General features: G+C 49.6%; 1 protein-coding gene across 1 annotated transcript in view; it reads right to left on the reverse strand.

The window, feature by feature from the left end:
* Positions 1 to 19527, reverse strand: part of LOC130339808 (arf-GAP with coiled-coil, ANK repeat and PH domain-containing protein 1-like) — a gene marked incomplete at its 3' end in the record, with an annotated part of 137026 nt that overhangs the window by 17689 nt on the left and 99810 nt on the right. The window contains 7 exon segments of the mRNA XM_056554097.1: positions 1282 to 1391; positions 3596 to 3670; positions 4592 to 4687; positions 9304 to 9348; positions 10239 to 10422; positions 10703 to 10761; positions 13365 to 13418. Coding sequence (XP_056410072.1) covers positions 1282 to 1391; positions 3596 to 3670; positions 4592 to 4687; positions 9304 to 9348; positions 10239 to 10422; positions 10703 to 10761; positions 13365 to 13418 — 623 coding nt within the window.

Here is a 19527-nt window from a genome sequence, read left to right on the forward strand (position 1 = left end):
CCTGGAACATAAGATAATAGAATAGAGGAGCCTGGAACATAAGATAATAGAATAGAGGAGCCTGGAACATAAGATAATAGAATAGAGGAGCCTGGAACATAAGATAATAGAACAGAGGAGCCTGGAACATAAGATAATAGAATAGAGGAGCCTGGAACATAAGATAATAGAATAGAGGAGCCTGGAACATAAGATAATAGAATAGAGGAGCCTGGAACATAAGATAATAGAATAGAGGAGCCTGGAACATAAGATAATAGAATAGAGGAGCCTGGAACATAAGATAATAGAATAGAGGAGCCTGGAACATAAGATAATAGAATAGAGGAGCCTGGAACATAAGATAATAGAATAGAGGAGCCTGGAACATAAGATAACTTCTATTGCCCCTCTACTGAGCCTCTTATTTACTGCCTCTACCATGATCTTCCCATCTCCTGCCCCTCTCCCAAGTTTCTCATCTGCTGCTCCTCCCCTGAAAATCTCCTGCCCCTCCCCCCGAACATCTCCTGCCCCTCCCCCAAGCCTTCCATCTGCTGCTCCTCCTCTGAACATCTCCTCCCCCTCCCCCAAGCCTTCCATCTGCTGCTCCTCCCTCAAGCCTTCCATCTCCTACCCCTCCTCCAAGCCTTCCATCTGCTGCCCCTTCCCTGAACATCTCCTCCCCCTCCCCCAAGCCTTCCATCTGCTGCTCCTCCCCTGAACATCTCCTGCTCCTCCCTCAAGCCTTCCATCTCCTACCCCTTCCCCAAGCATTCCATCTGCTGCTCCTCCCCTGAACATCTCCTCCCCCTCCCCCAAGCCTTGCATCTGCTGCCCCTCCCCTGAACATCTCCTCCCCCAAGCCTTCCATCTGCTGCTCCGCCCCTGAACATCTCCTCCCCCTCCCCCAAGCCTTCCATCTGCTGCTCCTCCCCTGAACATCTCCTCCCCCAGCCCCAAGCCTTCCATCTGCTGCCCCTCCCCTGAACATCTCCTCCCCCTCCCCCAAGCCTTCCATCTGCTGTCCCTCCCCTGAACATCTCCTCCCCCTCCCTCAAGCCTTCCATCTGCTGCTCCTCCCCTGAACATCTCCTCCCCCTCCCCCAAGCCGTCCATCTGCTGCCCCTCCCCTGAACATCTCCTCCCCCAAGCCTTCCATCTGCTGCTCCGCCCCTGAACATCTCCAGCTCCTCCCTCAAGCCTCTCGAGCTGCCCCTAACCCTGAGAGAGTCATCTCCTGTCCTTCACAACACAACACTTCCCCCCCCATGATCCCACTTAGCAGTAATGCCCCCTCACCGGCTCCAGGTCTTGAAGGTATTACTAGCTCTCTTGTAGAGATACCCTTCAATCACCGCCGCGGAGGTCTCCCCATCTCCTTGGTGTACTGCGTCTTCTTCAGAAATGTCCTGTGGAGAAAAGATGGTGGAAGGGGGCATGAGTGGAGGCCGGGGAGGCAGGGGGCAGGACTGAGGAGATAGTGGAGGGTGCTTCCAGTAATCACAGCAGTGCCCCCACACTCACCTCCAGTCATCACAGCAGTGCCCCCTCTCACCTCCAGTAGTCACAGCAGTGCCCCCATCTCTCCTCCAGTCATCACAGCAGTGCCCCCACTCTCACCTCTAGTCATCACAGCAGTGCCCCCCTCTCACCTCCAGTAATCACAGCAGTGCCCCCACATTCACCTCCAGTCATCACAGCAGTGCCCCATCTCTCCTCCAGTCATCACAGCAGTGCCCCCACTCTCATCTCTAGTCATCACAGCAGTGCCCCCCTCTCACCTCCAGTAATCACAGCAGTGCCCCCACACTCACCACCAGTCATCACAGCAGTGCCCCCACACTCACCTCCAGTCATCACAGCAGTGCCCCCACTCTCACCTCTAGTCATCACAGCAGTGCTCCCACACTCACCTCCAGTAATCACAGCAGTGCCCCCACTCTCACCTCTAGTCATCACAGCAGTGCCCCCACACTCACCTCCAGTCATCACAGCAGTGCCCCCACTCTCACCTCTAGTCATCACAGCAGTGCTCCCACACTCACCTCCAGTAATCACAGCAGTGCCCCCACTCTCACCTCTAGTCATCACAGCAGTGCCCCCACACTCACCTCCAGTGATCACAGCAGTGCCCCCACACTCACCTCCAGTCATCATAGCAGTGCCCCCCTCTCACCTCCAGTCATCACAGCAGTGCCCCCACACTCACCTCCAGTCATCACAGCAGTGCCCCATCTCTCCTCCAGTCTTCACAGCAGTGCCCCCACACTCACCTCCAGTCATCACAGCAGTGCCCCCACACTCACCTCCAGTCATCACAGCAGTGCCCCCACACTCACCTCCAGTAGTCACAGCAGTGCCCCCCCTCTCACCTCCAGTCATCACAGCAGTGCCCCCACACTCACCTCCAGTCATCACAGCAGTGCCCCCACACTCACCTCCAGTCATCACAGCAGTGCCCCACTCTCACCTCCAGTAGTCACAGCAGTGCCCCCACTCTCACCTCCAGTCATCACAGCAGTGCCCCCACACTCACCTCCAGTCATCACAGCAGTGCCCCCACTCTCACCTCCAGTCATCACAGCAGTGCCCTCACTCTCACCTCCAGTCATCACTGCAGTGCCCCCCTCTCACCTCCAGTCATCACAGCAGTGCCCCCACTCTCACCTCCAGTAATCACAGCAGTGCCCCCACTCTCACCTCCATTAATCACAGCAGTGCCCCCACTCTCACCTCGTCATCACAGCAGTGCCCCCCTCTCACCTCCAGTCATCACAGCAGTGCCCCCACTCTCACCTCCAGTAATCACAGCAGTGCCCCCACTCTCACCTTTAGTCATCATAGCAGTTCCCCCTCTCACCTCCAGTCATCACAGCAGTGCCCCCACTCTCACCTCCAGTAATCACAGCAGTGCCCCCACTCTCACCTCCAGTAATCACAGCAGTGCCCCCATCTCTCCTCCAGTCATCACAGCAGTGCCCCCACTCTCACCTCCAGTCATCACAGCAGTGCCCCCACTCTCACCTCCAGTCATCACAGCAGTGCCCCCACACTCACCTCCAGTAATCACAGCAGTGCCCCCACTCTCACCTCCAGTAATCACAGCAGTGCCCTCACTCTCACCTCCAGTCATCACTGCAGTGCCCCCCCTCTCACCTCCAGTAATCACAGCAGTGCCCTCACTCTCACCTCCAGTCATCACACCAGTGCCCCCACTCTCACCTCCAGTAATCACAGCAGTGCCCTCACTCTCACCTCCAGTAATCACAGCAGTGCCCTCACTCTCACCTCGTCATCACTGCAGTGCCCCCCTCTCACCTCCAGTCATCACAGCAGTGCCCCCACTCTCACCTCCAGTAATCACAGCAGTGCCCCCACTCTCACCTCCAGTAATCACAGCAGTGCCCCCACTCTCACCTCCAGTAATCACAGCAGTGCCCCTTGAAGAAGTCAATGCAGTATCTTCAGCAGTAATCATACCATAGTCAGTATTCGCAGTGGTCCCTTCACTTTACCCAGAAATTACTGTCATCTTTCCAGGGTTCCCCCAGATGTCACAGCGGGGCCCCCATCTTCACATCTAATATGAAGAGTCTGTCTCAGTATTTCTCACCTTGTGTTTCATGCTGATCAGCTTCTGCTCCAGGTCCCTCTGCTCACGAGCTCCTTCAAGCACTTTCTGATGGACCTGAACATCCAAGGAGATGGGTCACAAAGGAGAAATATTATACACCATGACAATATGGCCGCCCCTCACCTGTCCAGCACATGCCCAGCCCCACAAGGTTCTCATCTATAGGACCACAGGGTTGTCATCTATAGGACAAGAGGGTTTTCATCTATAGGACAAGAGGGTTGTCATCTATAGGACCACAGGGTTGTCATCTATAGGACAAGAGGGTTGTCATCTATGGGACCAGAGGGTTGTCATCTATGGGACCAGAGGGTTGTCATCTATAGGACAAGAGGGTTGTCATCTATAGGACCACAGGGTTGTCATCTATGGGACCAGAGGGTTGTCATCTATAGGACAAGAGGGTTGTCATCTATAGGACCACAGGGTTGTCATCTATAGGACAAGAGGGTTGTCATCTATGGGACCACAGGGTTGTCATCTATGGGACCACAGGGTTGTCATCTATAGGACAAGAGGGTTGTCATCTATGGGACCAGAGGGTTGTCATCTATAGGACAAGAGGGTTGTCATCTATAGGACAAGAGGGTTGTCATCTATAGGACCAGAGGGTTGTCATCTATAGGACAAGAGGGTTGTCATCTATAGGACCAGAGGGTTGTCATCTATGGGACCAGAGGGTTGTCATCTATGGGACCAGAGGGTTGTCATCTATGGGACCAGAGGGTTGTCATCTATAGGACCAGAGGGTTGTCATCTATAGGACCACAGGGTTGTCATCTATAGGACCACAGGGTTGTCATCTATAGGACCACAGGGTTGTCATCTCTTGGACCACAGGGTTGTCATCTATAGGACCACAGGGTTGTCATCTATAGGACCACAGGGTTCTTATCTGTAGAGCTACAGGGTTCTAGTCTATATGTCTATGGATGCAGTCCCCAGAACTCACGCTAACCCCTTCATTACACTCACCTGAGCAGCGAGGCCCTTACGATAGTCATCGAGGTTCTGGAGAACAGAGTGACTCTGTGCCAGAAAACAGGCCTGGGCATCGATCAGTTGTAGCATCTGTCATAGAAACAATGGGCATTACCAGAAGGGTCAACGGTGCCCACCAAACCCTCCCCCATGACCAAACTACAGACCAGTCACCAAACCCTCCCCCATGACCACACTACAGACCAGTCACCAGACCCTCCACCATGACCACACTACAGACCAGTCACCAGACCCTCGTCATGACCACACTACAGACCAGTCACCAAACCCTCGTCATGACCACACTACAGACCAGTCACCAGACCCTCGTCATGACCACACTACAGACCAGTCACCAGACCCTCGTCATGACCACACTACAGACCAGTCACCAGACCCTCCCCCATGACCACACTACAGACCAGTCACCAGACCCTCGTTATGACCACACTACAGACCAGTCACCAGACCCTCCACCATGACCACACTACAGACCAGTCACCAGACCCTCGTCATGACCACACTACAGACCAGTCACCAGACCCTCCCCCATGACCACACTACAGACCAGTCACCAGACCCTCCCCCATGACCACACTACAGACCAGTCACCAGACCCTCCCCCATGACCACACTACAGACCAGTCACCAAACCCTCGTCATGACCACACTACAGACCAGTCACCAGACCCTCCCCCATGACCACACTACAGACCAGTCACCAGACCCTCGTCATGACCACACTACAGACCAGTCACCAGACCCTCCCCCATGACCACACTACAGACCAGTCACCAGACCCTCCCCCATGACCACACTACAGACCAGTCACCAGACCCTCCCCCATGACCACACTACAGACCAGTCACCAAACCCTCGTCATGACCACACTACAGACCAGTCACCAGACCCTCGTCATGACCACACTACAGACCAGTCACCAGACCCTCGTCATGACCACACTACAGACCAGTCACCAGACCCTCCCCCATGACCACACTACAGACCAGTCACCAGACCCTCGTCATGACCACACTACAGACCAGTCACCAGACCCTCCACCATGACCACACTACAGACCAGTCACCAGACCCTCGTCATGACCACACTACAGACCAGTCACCAGACCCTCCACCATGACCACACTACAGACCAGTCACCAGACCCTCCCCCATGACCACACTACAGACCAGTCACCAGACCCTCCCCCATGACCACACTACAGACCAGTCACCAGACCCTCCACCATGACCACACTACAGACCAGTCACCAGACCCTCCCCCATGACCACACTACAGACCAGTCACCAGACCCTCCCCCATGACCACACTACAGACCAGTCACCAGACCCTCGTCATGACCACACTACAGACCAGTCACCAGACCCTCGTCATGACCACACTACAGACCAGTCACCAGACCCTCCCCCATGACCACACTACAGACCAGTCACCAGACCCTCGTCATGACCACACTACCGACCAGTCACCAGACCCTCGTCATGACCACACTACAGACCAGTCACCAGACCCTCCCCCATGACCACACTACAGACCAGTCATCAGACCCTCCCCCATGACCACACTACAGACCAGTCACCAGACCCTCCCCCATGACCACACTACAGACCAGTCACCAGACCCTCCCCCATGACCACACTACAGACCAGTCACCAGACCCTCCCCCATGACCACACTACAGACCAGTCACCAGACCCTCCACCATGACCACACTACAGACCAGTCACCAGACCCTCCCCCATGACCACACTACAGACCAGTCACCAGACCCTCCCCCATGACCACACTACAGACCAGTCACCAGACCCTCGTCATGACCACACTACAGACCAGTCACCAGACCCTCGTCATGACCACACTACAGACCAGTCACCAGACCCTCCCCCATGACCACACTACAGACCAGTCACCAGACCCTCCCCCATGACCAAACTACAGACCAGTCACCAAACCCTCCCCCATGACCAAACTACAGACCAGTCACCAAACCCTCCCCCATGACCAAACTACAGACCAGTCACCAAACCCTCCCCCATGACCACACTACAGACCAGTCACCAGACCCTCGTCATGACCACACTACAGACCAGTCACCAGACCCTCCCCCATGACCACAGTACAGACCAGTCACCAGACCCTCCCCCATGACCACACTACAGACCAGTCACCAAACCCTCCCCCATGACCACACTACAGACCAGTCACCAGACCCTCCCCCATGACCACACTACAGACCAGTCACCAGACCCTCCCCCATGACCACACTACAGACCAGTCACCAGACCCTCCCCCATGACCACAGTACAGACCAGTCACCAGACCCTCCCCCATGACCACACTACAGACCAGTCACCAGACCCTCCCCCATGACCACACTACAGACCAGTCACCAGACCCTCGTCATGACCACACTACAGATCAGTCACCAGACCCTCCCCCATGACCACACTACAGATCAGTCACCAGACCTCGTCATGACCACACTACAGACCAGTCACCAGACCCTCCACCATGACCACACTACAGACCAGTCACCAGACCCTTGTCATGACCACACTACAGACCAGTCACCAGACCCTCCCCCATGACCACACTACAGACCAGTCACCAGACCCTCCCCCATGACCACACTACAGACCAGTCACCAGACCCTCCCCCATGACCACAGTACAGACCAGTCACCAGACCCTCATCATGACTACACTACAGACCAGTCACCAGACCCTCCCCCATGATCACACTACAGACCAGTCACCAGACCCTCCCCCATGACCACAGTACAGACCAGTCACCAGACCCTCATCATGACCACACTACAGACCAGTCACCAGACCCTCCCCCATGATCACACTACAGACCAGTCACCAGACCCTCCCCCATGACCACACTACAGACCAGTCACCAGACCCTCCCCCATGACCACACTACAGACCAGTCACCAGACCCTCCCCCATGACCACACTACAGACCAGTCACCAGACCCTCCCCCATGACCACACTACAGACCAGTCACCAGACCCTCCCCCATGACCACACTACAGACCAGTCACCAGACCCTCCCCCATGACCACACTACAGACCAGTCATCAGACCCTCCACCATGACCACACTACAGACCAGTCACCAGACCCTCCCCCATGACCACACTACAGACCAGTCACCAAACCCTCCCCCATGACCACACTACAGACCAGACCCTCCCCCATGACAACACTACAGACCAGACACCAGACCCTCCCCCACGACAACACTACAGACCAGTCACCAGACCCTCCATCATGACCACACTACAGACCAGTCACCAGACCCTCCCCCATGACCACACTACAGACCAGTCACCAGACCCTCCCCCATGACCACACTACAGACCAGTCACCAGACCCTCCCCCATGACCACACTACAGACCAGTCATCAGACCCTCCACCATGACCACACTACAGACCAGTCACCAGACCCTCCACCATGACCACACTACAGACCAGTCACCAGACCCTCCCCCATGACCACACTACAGACCAGTCACCAAACCCTCCCCCATGACAACACTACAGACCAGTCACCAGACCCTCCACCATGACCACACTACAGACCAGTCACCAGACCCTCCCCCATGACCACAGTACAGACCAGTCACCAGACCCTCCCCCATGACCACACTACAGACCAGTCACCAGACCCTCCCCCATGACCACACTACAGACCAGTCACCAGACCCTCCCCCATGACCACACTACAGACCAGACCCTCCCCCATGACAACACTACAGACCAGACACCAGACCCTCCCCCACGACAACACTACAGACCAGTCACCAGACCCTCCATCATGACCACACTACAGACCAGTCACCAGACCCTCCACCATGACCACACTACAGACCAGTCATCAGACCCTCCACCATGACCACACTACAGACCAGTCACCAGACCCTCCCCCATGACCACACTACAGACCAGACCCTGCCCCATGACAACACTACAGACCAGTTACCAGACCCTCCATCATGACCACACTACAGACCAGTCACCAGACCCTCCACCATGACCACACTACCGACCAGACACCAGACCCTCCCCCATGACAACACTACAGACCAGTCACCAGAGCCTCCCCCATGACCACACTACAGACCAGTCACCAGACCCTCCCCCCTGACCACACTACAGACCAGTCACCAGACCCTCCACCATGACCACACTACAGACCAGTCACCAGACCCTCCCCCATGACCACACTACAGACCAGTCACCAGACCCTCCACCATGACTACACTACAGACCAGTCACCAGACCCTCCACCCTGACCACACTACAGACCAGACCAGACTACAGACCAGTCACCAGACCCTCCACCATGACCACACTATAGGCCAGTCACCAGACCCTCCACCATGACCACACTACAGACCTGTCACCAGAACCTCCCCCATAACTACACTACAGACCAGTCACCAGACCATCCCCCATGACTACACTACAGACCAGTCACCAGACCCTCCCCCATGACCACACTACAGACCAGTCACCAGACCCTTCCCCATGACCACTCTACAGACCACGTTGACCCCTCATATTATGTAGATTTGAGGACCAAATCAGATCATGGAATCCGATCAGGTCTCTTTTCTCTTTCTGTCCCTTTCCCTTCCATATTTTTAGATTCACAAAACTCCCTGAAAACTCACAAACTCCAGAATGTCAAATTTCTTCTTCCCTTGGATGACATTGATCTGAAAGGGAAAATAAGTGGTTAACTGTGTTACTTCAAGAAGGGGAGCTGGTATTATACAGAGGTGTTCAGTCAGTAGATGGCAGAACTACGTCTCACCTTTAGCCTTTCCTTGGTCCTAGCATTGGCTCCAAGTACTCTGTTACCCCCAGGACTTACAGTAGAGCAGGAGAGCTGCTGAGTAGCAGAGAGTAAAAGGCTCTTCATCTGGGATGGACCGTGGGGGAGAGGGGTGGTGAACATTCATATACATGTACTTATATACCTGGCATATAGATAGTTCTGGGTTAATGCTCTCAGGATGAGGTGCGACAGGGAATCAGCCTCTTCCTTCTCCTTTATATGGAGACCTCGCTCGTAACCGGCGCCTGAGGTTTTGCTCTTTCTACTTGTTGTTGTGTCTTTTACTCATTATGTAACATACTTACCCCCCCCCCCCCCCCGGGGTGGCTATTGCTGTAGCCTCTTGTACTGTTATCTTTGATTCCTTGGAAGATTTCAATAAGATTTTCGGAAACTAAAAGAATCCAGGGTTTGTAGCCCCTCTGAGGATTGTCCACGTGTTTCTGGTATCTCTTGGGTTCTATATTCTTGTTCTTGTTCCTTTGTTTTATCCCGATATTATTTAAGTCTGGTTTGGTTACCTTTCAAGCTTCTGGGTTTTAGGTTTTGCTCAGTTGTAAGTCCTGGGGGAATCGGAGCACTGGGAACTACAATTAGGATCCGTGTAGATGTAGTAGTCTCACCATAGTACATGACATAGACCTGGTCCTGTCTCTTTATATTAGGGGGTCTCTTCATATTAATGGTCTCACCATAGTACATGACATAGGCGTGGTCCTGTAGATGTAGGGGTCTCTCCACATTAGGGGTCTCATTCTGGGGACTTACCTGCAGTGTGTAGTCCAGAACTCGTTCCCTGAAGGCTTTACGAGACGTCTGGACCGTATTTGAGGCCTCCTGTACCTCCTGGGCCTTCTTCCGGGTCATTTCTGCATTGTGGTTGAGAGCGCTATCTAATCCCTCCCTGCAGCGCTCTAACTCCTTGCGACTGTCTCGAAATGATCGCACATCTCTGAGAAGAGAAACATTTGGGAAATGTAATGGAATGGAGAAGATGACAGAGGTCATGTCACCCAGGCCATAGCAAGAATTACACGTGAGTCAACGCAAGAGAATGAGAAGACACCTTCAGGTAGGGAGTAAGTATTGGGTTTAACCTGGAGCCTCCGGGGCCCTCTGTAACTTATGAGGAGGAGCCCAGGACAATAACTGAACTGTTATAGTTGAGGGCCCTAATATAGAGGTAACAATGAAGCCCACAAAACAATGGCTGGAGATGGAGGGAACCTCACTCTTTGAGCAGATGCTGCAGTTTCTGTTTGAAGCTTTGCTGGATGGAGTCCAAGAGTTCCTGCAAGAATGGAGAAGAATGTCAGGAGAGAACACGGAAGACACAAGGAGGTGTTCAGGAGAGGACACGGAAGACACAAGGAGGTGGTCAGGAGAGGACATGGAAGACATGAGGAGGTGTTCAGGAGAGGACACGGAAGACACAAGGAGGTGGTCAGGAGAGGACACGGAAGACACAAGGAGGTGGTCAGGAGAGGACACGGAAGACACAAAGAGGTGGTTAGGAGAGGACACGGAAGACACAAGGAGGTGGTCAGGAGAGGACACGGAAGACACAAAGAGGTGTTCAGGAGAGGACACGGAAGACACAAGGAGGTGGTCAGGAGAGGACACGAAAGACACAAAGAGGTGGTCAGGAGAGGACACGGAAGACACAAGGAGGTGGTCAGGAGAGGACACGGAAGACACAAGGAGGTGGTCAGGAGAGGACACGGAAGACACAAGGAGGTGGTCAGGAGAGGACACAGAAGACACAAGGAGGTGGTCAAGAGAGGACACGAAAGACACAAGGAGGTGGTCAGGAGAGGACACGGAAGACACAAGGAGGTGGTCAGGAGAGAACACGGAAGACACAAGGAGGTGGTCAGGAGAGGACACAAGGAGGTGTTCAGGAGAGGACATGGAAGACACAAGGAGGTGGTAAGGAGAGGACACGAAAGACACAAAGAGGTGGTCAGGAGAGGACACGGAAGACACAAAGAGGTGGTCAGGAGAGGACACGGAAGACACAAAGAGGTGGTCAGGAGAGGACACGGAAGACACAAGGAGGTGGTAAGGAGAGGACACGAAAGACACAAAGAGGTGGTCAGGAGAGGACACGGAAGACACAAAGAGGTGGTCAGGAGAGGACACGGAAGACACAAGGAGGTGGTCAGGAGAGGACACGAAAGACACAAGGAGGTGGTCAGGAGAGGACACAGAAGACACAAAGAGGTGGTCAGGAGAGGACACGGAAGACACAAGGAGGTGGTCAGGAGAGGACACGAAAGACACAAAGAGGTGGTCAGGAGAGGACACGGAAGACACAAAGAGGTGGTCAGAAGAGGACACACACGGAAGACACAAGGAGGTGGTCAGGAGAGGACACGGAAGACACAAGGAGGTGGTGGGGAGAGGACACGGAAGACACAAGGAGGTGGTCAGGAGAGGACACGGAAGACACAAGGAGGTGGTCAGGAGAGGACACGGAAGACACAAAGAGGTGGTCAGGAGAGGACACGGAAGACACAAGGAGGTGGTGGGGAGAGGACACGGAAGACACAAGGAGGTGATCAGGAAAGGACACGAAAGACACAAAGAGGTGATCAGGAGAGGACACGGAAGACACAAGGAGGTGGTCAGGAGAGGACACGAAAGACACAAAGAGGTGGTCAGGAGAGGACACGGAAGACACAAGGAGGTGGTCAGGAGAGGACACGGAAGACACAAGGAGGTGGTCAGGAGAGGACACGGAAGACACAAGGAGGTGGTCAGGAGAGGACACAGAAGACACAAGGAGGTGGTCAAGAGAGGACACGAAAGACACAAGGAGGTGGTCAGGAGAGGACACGGAAGACACAAGGAGGTGGTCAGGAGAGAACACGGAAGACACAAGGAGGTGGTCAGGAGAGGACACAAGGAGGTGTTCAGGAGAGGACATGGAAGACACAAGGAGGTGGTAAGGAGAGGACACGAAAGACACAAAGAGGTGGTCAGGAGAGGACACGGAAGACACAAAGAGGTGGTCAGGAGAGGACACGGAAGACACAAAGAGGTGGTCAGGAGAGGACACGGAAGACACAAGGAGGTGGTAAGGAGAGGACACGAAAGACACAAAGAGGTGGTCAGGAGAGGACACGGAAGACACAAAGAGGTGGTCAGGAGAGGACACGGAAGACACAAGGAGGTGGTCAGGAGAGGACACGAAAGACACAAGGAGGTGGTCAGGAGAGGACACAGAAGACACAAAGAGGTGGTCAGGAGAGGACACGGAAGACACAAGGAGGTGGTCAGGAGTGGACACGAAAGACACAAAGAGGTGGTCAGGAGAGGACACGGAAGACACAAAGAGGTGGTCAGAAGAGGACACACACGGAAGACACAAGGAGGTGGTCAGGAGAGGACACGGAAGACACAAGGAGGTGGTGGGGAGAGGACACGGAAGACACAAGGAGGTGGTCAGGAGAGGACACGGAAGACACAAGGAGGTGGTCAGGAGAGGACACGGAAGACACAAAGAGGTGGTCAGGAGAGGACACGGAAGACACAAGGAGGTGGTGGGGAGAGGACACGGAAGACACAAGGAGGTGATCAGGAAAGGACACGAAAGACACAAAGAGGTGATCAGGAGAGGACACGGAAGACACAAGGAGGTGGTCAGGAGAAACGACACAGAAGACACAAAGGGGTGGTCAGGAGGTGGTAAGGACAGGATACAGAAGACACAAAGGGGTGGTCAAGAGGTGGTAAGGACAGGATACAGAAGACACAAAGGGGTGGTCAGGAGGTGGTAAGGACAGGATACAGAAGACACAAAGGGGTGGTCAGGAGGTGGTAAGGACAGGACACAGAAGACACATGGAGGTCATTACTTGAAGACATTCACAACATCATAAGGAACCTCACCAGGTGATTGTCGAGGATCCTATCCAAACCCTCAGAGAACTTCTCCAGACAATCCTGTCAAGAAAAATCACGTGTAATGAAGAAGTAAGAAGGCCAAGAGCATCATGTGTCATCATCATTATTATCATCACCCAGCACTATAGTCCTATCATCATCATCATCATCATCACCCAGCACCATGGTCCTCTCATCATCATCACCCAGCACCATGGTCCTCACATCATCATCCTCATCATCACCCAGCACCATGGTCCTCACATCATCATCATCATGACCCAACACCATGGTCCTCTCATCATCATCACACAGCACCATGGTCCTCTCATCATCATCATCACCCAGCACCATGGTCCTCACATCATCATCCTCATCATCACCCAGCACCATGGTCCTCACATCATCATCATCATGAACCAGCACCATGGTCCTCTCATCATCATCACACAGCACCATGGTCCTCTCATCATCATCATCACCCAGCACCATGGTCCTCACATCATCATCCTCATCATCACCCAGCACCATGGTCCTCACATCATCATCATCATGAACCAGCACCATGGTCCTCACATCATCATCATCATGACCCAACACCATGGTCCTCACATCATCATCATGACCCAACACCATGGTCCTCACATCCTCATCATGACCCAACTCCATGGTCCTCACATCACCATCTTCATCATCACCCAGCACCATGGTCCTCACATCATCATCATCATGAACCAGCACCATGGTCCTCACATCATCATCATCATCATCATGACCAAACACCATGGTCCTCACATCATCATCATGACCCAACACCATGGTCCTCACATCATCATCATGACCCAACACCATGGTCCTCACATCATCATCTTCATCATCATGACCCAGCACCATTGTCCTCATATAATCATCATCATGACCCAGCACAATGGTCCTCACATCATCATCATCATGACCCAACACCATGGTCCTCTCATCATCATCATCACCCAGCACCATGGTCCTCACATCATCATCCTCATCATCACCCAGCACCATGGTCCTCACATCATCATCCTCATCATCACCCAGCACCATGGTCCTCACATCATCATCATCATGAACCAGCACCATGGTCCTCACATCATCATCATCATGACCCAACACCATGGTCCTCACATCATCATCATGACCCAACACCATGGTCCTCACATCCTCATCATGACCCAACTCCATGGTCCTCACATCATCATCTTCATCATCATGACCCAGCACCATGGTCCTCATATAATCATCATCATGACCCAGCACCATGGTCCTCACATCATCATCATGACCCAGCACCATTGTCCGCACATCATCATCATCATGATCCAGCACCATTGTCCTCACATCATCATCATGACCCAACACCATGGTCCTCACATCATCATCTTCATCATCATGACCCAGCACCATTGTCCTCATATAATCATCATCATGACCCAGCACCATGGTCCTCACATCATCATCATGACCCAGCACCATTGTCCGCACATCATCATCATCATGATCCAGCACCATTGTCCTCACATCATCATCATGACCCGACACCATGGTCCTCACATCACCATCATTATGACCCAACACGATGGTCCTCACATCATCATCATCATCATCATGACCCAATACCATGGTCCTCACATCATCATCATCATCATGACCCAACACCATGGTCCTCACATCATCATCATTATGACCCAATAGCATGGTCCTCACATCACCATCATCATGATCCAATACCATGGTCCTCACATCATCATCATCATTATGACCCAATAGCATGGTCCTCACATCACCATCATCATGACCCAACACCATGGTCCTCACATCATCATCATCATCATGACCCAACACCATGGTCCTCACATCATCATCATCATCATCATTATGACCCAATAGCATGGTCCTCACATCACCATCATCATGACCCAACACCATGGTCCTCACATCATCATCATCATCATGACCCAATACCATGGTCCTCACATCATCATCATGACCCAACACCATGGTCCTCACATCATCATCATGACCCAACACCATGGTCCTCACATCATCATCATCATCATCATCATGACCCAATACCATGGTCCTCACATCATCATCATCATCATGACCCAACACCATGGTCCTCACATCATCATCATCATCACCATCATCATTATGACCCAATAGCATTGTCCTCACATCACCATCATCATGACCCAACACCATGGTCCTCACATCATCATAATCATCATGACCCAACACCATGGTCCTCACATCATCATCATGACCCAACACCATGGTCCTCACATCATCATCATCATCATCATTATGACCCAATAGCATGGTCCTCACATCATCATCATCATGACCCAACACAATGGTCCTCACATCAACATGTAGTAGCCTGCGTACAGCAGGAGGGTAGGAAAAATTAGTTATTTTATTTGAATTTTGTCAGCTAGGTGGCCCAGGCCTGGCTGGAAATAGCATCAGCAAGGGTGATGGTAGACTACAGGGACTGGTAGTAAACAGCAGTAGTTTGAAGAATTTAAGTTTTCCAAATTTTGCACTGCATGTACTGTGCTGCACAAAGACAACTGCATGGAGTGGCCTACTCTCTCCGCCACATGATTGCGCACAGCAAGAACTCGTGTTAGCTGTAGTCCAGCACAGTGCAATCTGTTTATTCCAGTACACTTACACCAGCACTATATTATGTTATAGCAGACAAGAATATGTGCTATTCTGTGATTGGCTAGACAAGTAAGGGAAATAAGTGCCTGTGTGTGTGCTGCTGGCAAACAGCCTAACTCTGGTGCTGACCCTGGAAATGGAGAGAATGAGGAATATCTGAGCCCAATGAAGGATGCTCTTGGGGATTAATAACAGCAATAAAGTACAAGAAAAAAAGAATCACTGTAAACCAGTGCACACTCAGAAATACCAGTACAAGAAAAAAAGAATCACTGTAAACCAGTGCACACCCAGAAATACCAGTATCAATTTTCTTTATTATACAAAAACTCACACACAGTAATATCACTATACAATGACAACAGGACATCTAAAAACATTTAAAAGACCCAACAAAGGGACAAAAAACACAACACGGCCATGAACCCCCTAACCCCTGGTCCTGTCCCGCAACAATTGGTAGGAATAACATACAATGCTGCTACTGAAAAAATGCGCAATGGCGCTGAATGCAACAATATGCCCAGTGGTAAGTATACTAAATATCAATAAATAATTCCAAGGTAAGTATACAAAAATAAAATAGCAAACCACAGACAGAGGAGCAGCTGAGTGCCGCAATGCAGGACAGGACCACCGGACCCCACGCGTTCCGTCACTCAAAGGTGACTTCCTCAGGGGTATTGTGCAACAGTGTCCTCAGTCTGACTTTATATATCCGAAGTACGACAAGATAATACCTGACAGGTGGGACTCTGGTTTCCGTGCCTTACTTGGTGTAGGTGCATCTAGAGTGGACGTCCGCCCTTCTATATTAGCCCATATCGGCGGGCGCTCGTCTGTATTTGACGTGTATTTCCGCCCTTAGTGGAGCGTATGATGATATCCGCCCTCTGGATAATTATAATTCGCAAGAGAATATTCTCCATGCGCATGCGCAAAACGTAATACAAAATATGGGGACTTCTGTCTCGTCATAAATTACGGTGCGCATGCGCAAAGAGATAAGGACTTTCATGCGCAAGCAAAATGACTCTGCCGAATACAACGCAGTAGCGCCGTGCGCATATGGACGACTCAACGAGATGGCATAATATGTTGGTGCACGTGACTCAATCGTGAGTCACATGGACCGTCATGTGATCACATGATATTCGGCAATAGAACACTAACTAGGTCTGCGCATGCGCGATTCAATTTTAAAACGTGAATATTTTTTCTTGTATCATATGTAAACAACACATACGTAGGATAAACCATAATAGTAAAAGAATTAGGAGAGAGGAAGAAAATGTGACGAATAATGGTATATATATATATATATATATATATATATATATATATATATATATATATTAATAATAATAAAGCAAAATACCAAAGAATTAGTAATGAGTGAATGATTGTGAGTGTAATGTGTAAGAGAATATATATATAGAAATGTGATGGCATAACAATATAATAATAATAATAATAATAATAATAATAATAATAATAATAAAGAGAATATATATAGAGATGTGATTGCATAACAATATAATAATAATAATAATAATAATAATAATAAAGAGAATATATATAGAAATGTGATTGCTTGATAATATTATAATAATAATAATAATAATAATAAAGAGAATATATATAGAGATGTGATTCCATAACAATATAATAATAATAATAATAATAATAAAGAGAATATATATAGAGATGTGATTGCTTAATAATATAATAATAATTATAATAATAATAATAATAAAGAGAATATATATAGAGATGTGATTGCATAACAATATAATAATAATAATAAAAAAGAGAATATATATAGAGATGTGATTCCATAACAATATAATAATAATAATAATAATAAAGAGAATATATATAGAGATGTGATTCCATAACAATATAATAATAATAATAATAATAATAAAGAGAATATATATAGAGATGTGATTACATAACAATATAATAATAATAATAATAATAATAAAAAAGAGAATATATATAGAGATGTGATTGCATAACAATATAATAATAATAATAATAAAGAGAAGATATATAGAAATGTGATTGCTTAACAATATAATAATAATAATAATAATAAAGAGAAGATATATAGAAATGTGATTGCTTAACAATATAATAATAATAATAATAATAAAGAGAAGATATATAGAAATGTGATTGCATAACAATATAATAATAATAATAATAATAATAAAGAGAAGATATATAGAAATGTGATTGCATAACAATATAATAATAATAATAATAATAAAGAGAAGATATATAGAAATGTGATTGCTTAACAATATAATAATAATAATAATAATAAAGAGAAGATATATAGAAATGTGATTGCATAACAATATAATAATAATAATAATAATAAAGAGAAGATATATAGAAATGTGATTGCATAACAATATAATAATAATAATAATAATAATAATAAAGAGAAGATATATAGAAATGTGAAGGCATAACAATATAATAATAATAATAATAATAATAATAATAATAATAAAGAGAATATATATAGAAATGTGATTGCTTAATAATATAATAATAATATAATAATAATAATAATAATAATAATAATAATAAAGAGAATATATATAGAAATGTGATGGCATAACAATATAATAATAATAATAATAATAATAATAATAAAGAGAATATATATAGAGATGTGATTGCTTAATAATATAATAATAATAATAATAAAGAGAATATATATAGAGATGTGATTGCTTAATAATATAATAATAATAATAATAATAATAATAATAATAATAATTGTCACGATGCCGGCTGGCAGGAGGTGGATCCTCTGTGCCAGAGAGGGATTGGCGTGGAACGTGCTAGTGGACCGGTTCTAAGTCACTACTGGTTTTCACCAGAGCCCGCCGCAAAGCGGGATGGTCTTGCAGCGGCGGTAGTGACCAGGTCGTATCCACTAGCAACGGCTCAACCTCTCTGACTGCTGAAGATAGGCGCGGTACAAGGGAGTAGACAGAAGCAAGGTCGGACGTAGCAGAAGGTCGGGGCAGGCAGCAAGGATCGTAGTCAGGGGCAACGGCAGGAGGTCTGGAACACAGGCTAGGAACACACAAGGAAACGCTTTCACTGGCACAATGGCAACAAGATCCGGCGAGGAAGTGCAGGGGAAGTGAGGTATACATAGGGAGTGCACAGGTGAACACACTAATTGGAACCACTGCGCCAATCAGCGGCGCAGTGGCCCTTTAAATCGCAGAGACCCGGCGCGCGCGCGCCCTAGGGAGCGGGGCCGCGCGCGCCGGGACAGGACCGACGGAGAGCGAGTCAGGTACGGGAGCCGGGGTGCGTATCGCGAGCGGGCGCCACCCGTATCGCGAATCGCATCCCGGCTGGAGGTGGTATCGCAGCGCACCGGGTCAGTGGATCTGACCGGAGCGCTGCAGTAGCGAGAGTGTAGCGAGCGCTC

The sequence above is a fragment of the Hyla sarda genome, unplaced genomic scaffold (assembly GCF_029499605.1).
Source record: "Hyla sarda isolate aHylSar1 unplaced genomic scaffold, aHylSar1.hap1 scaffold_554, whole genome shotgun sequence".
NCBI classification, from domain to species: Eukaryota; Metazoa; Chordata; class Amphibia; order Anura; family Hylidae; genus Hyla; species Hyla sarda.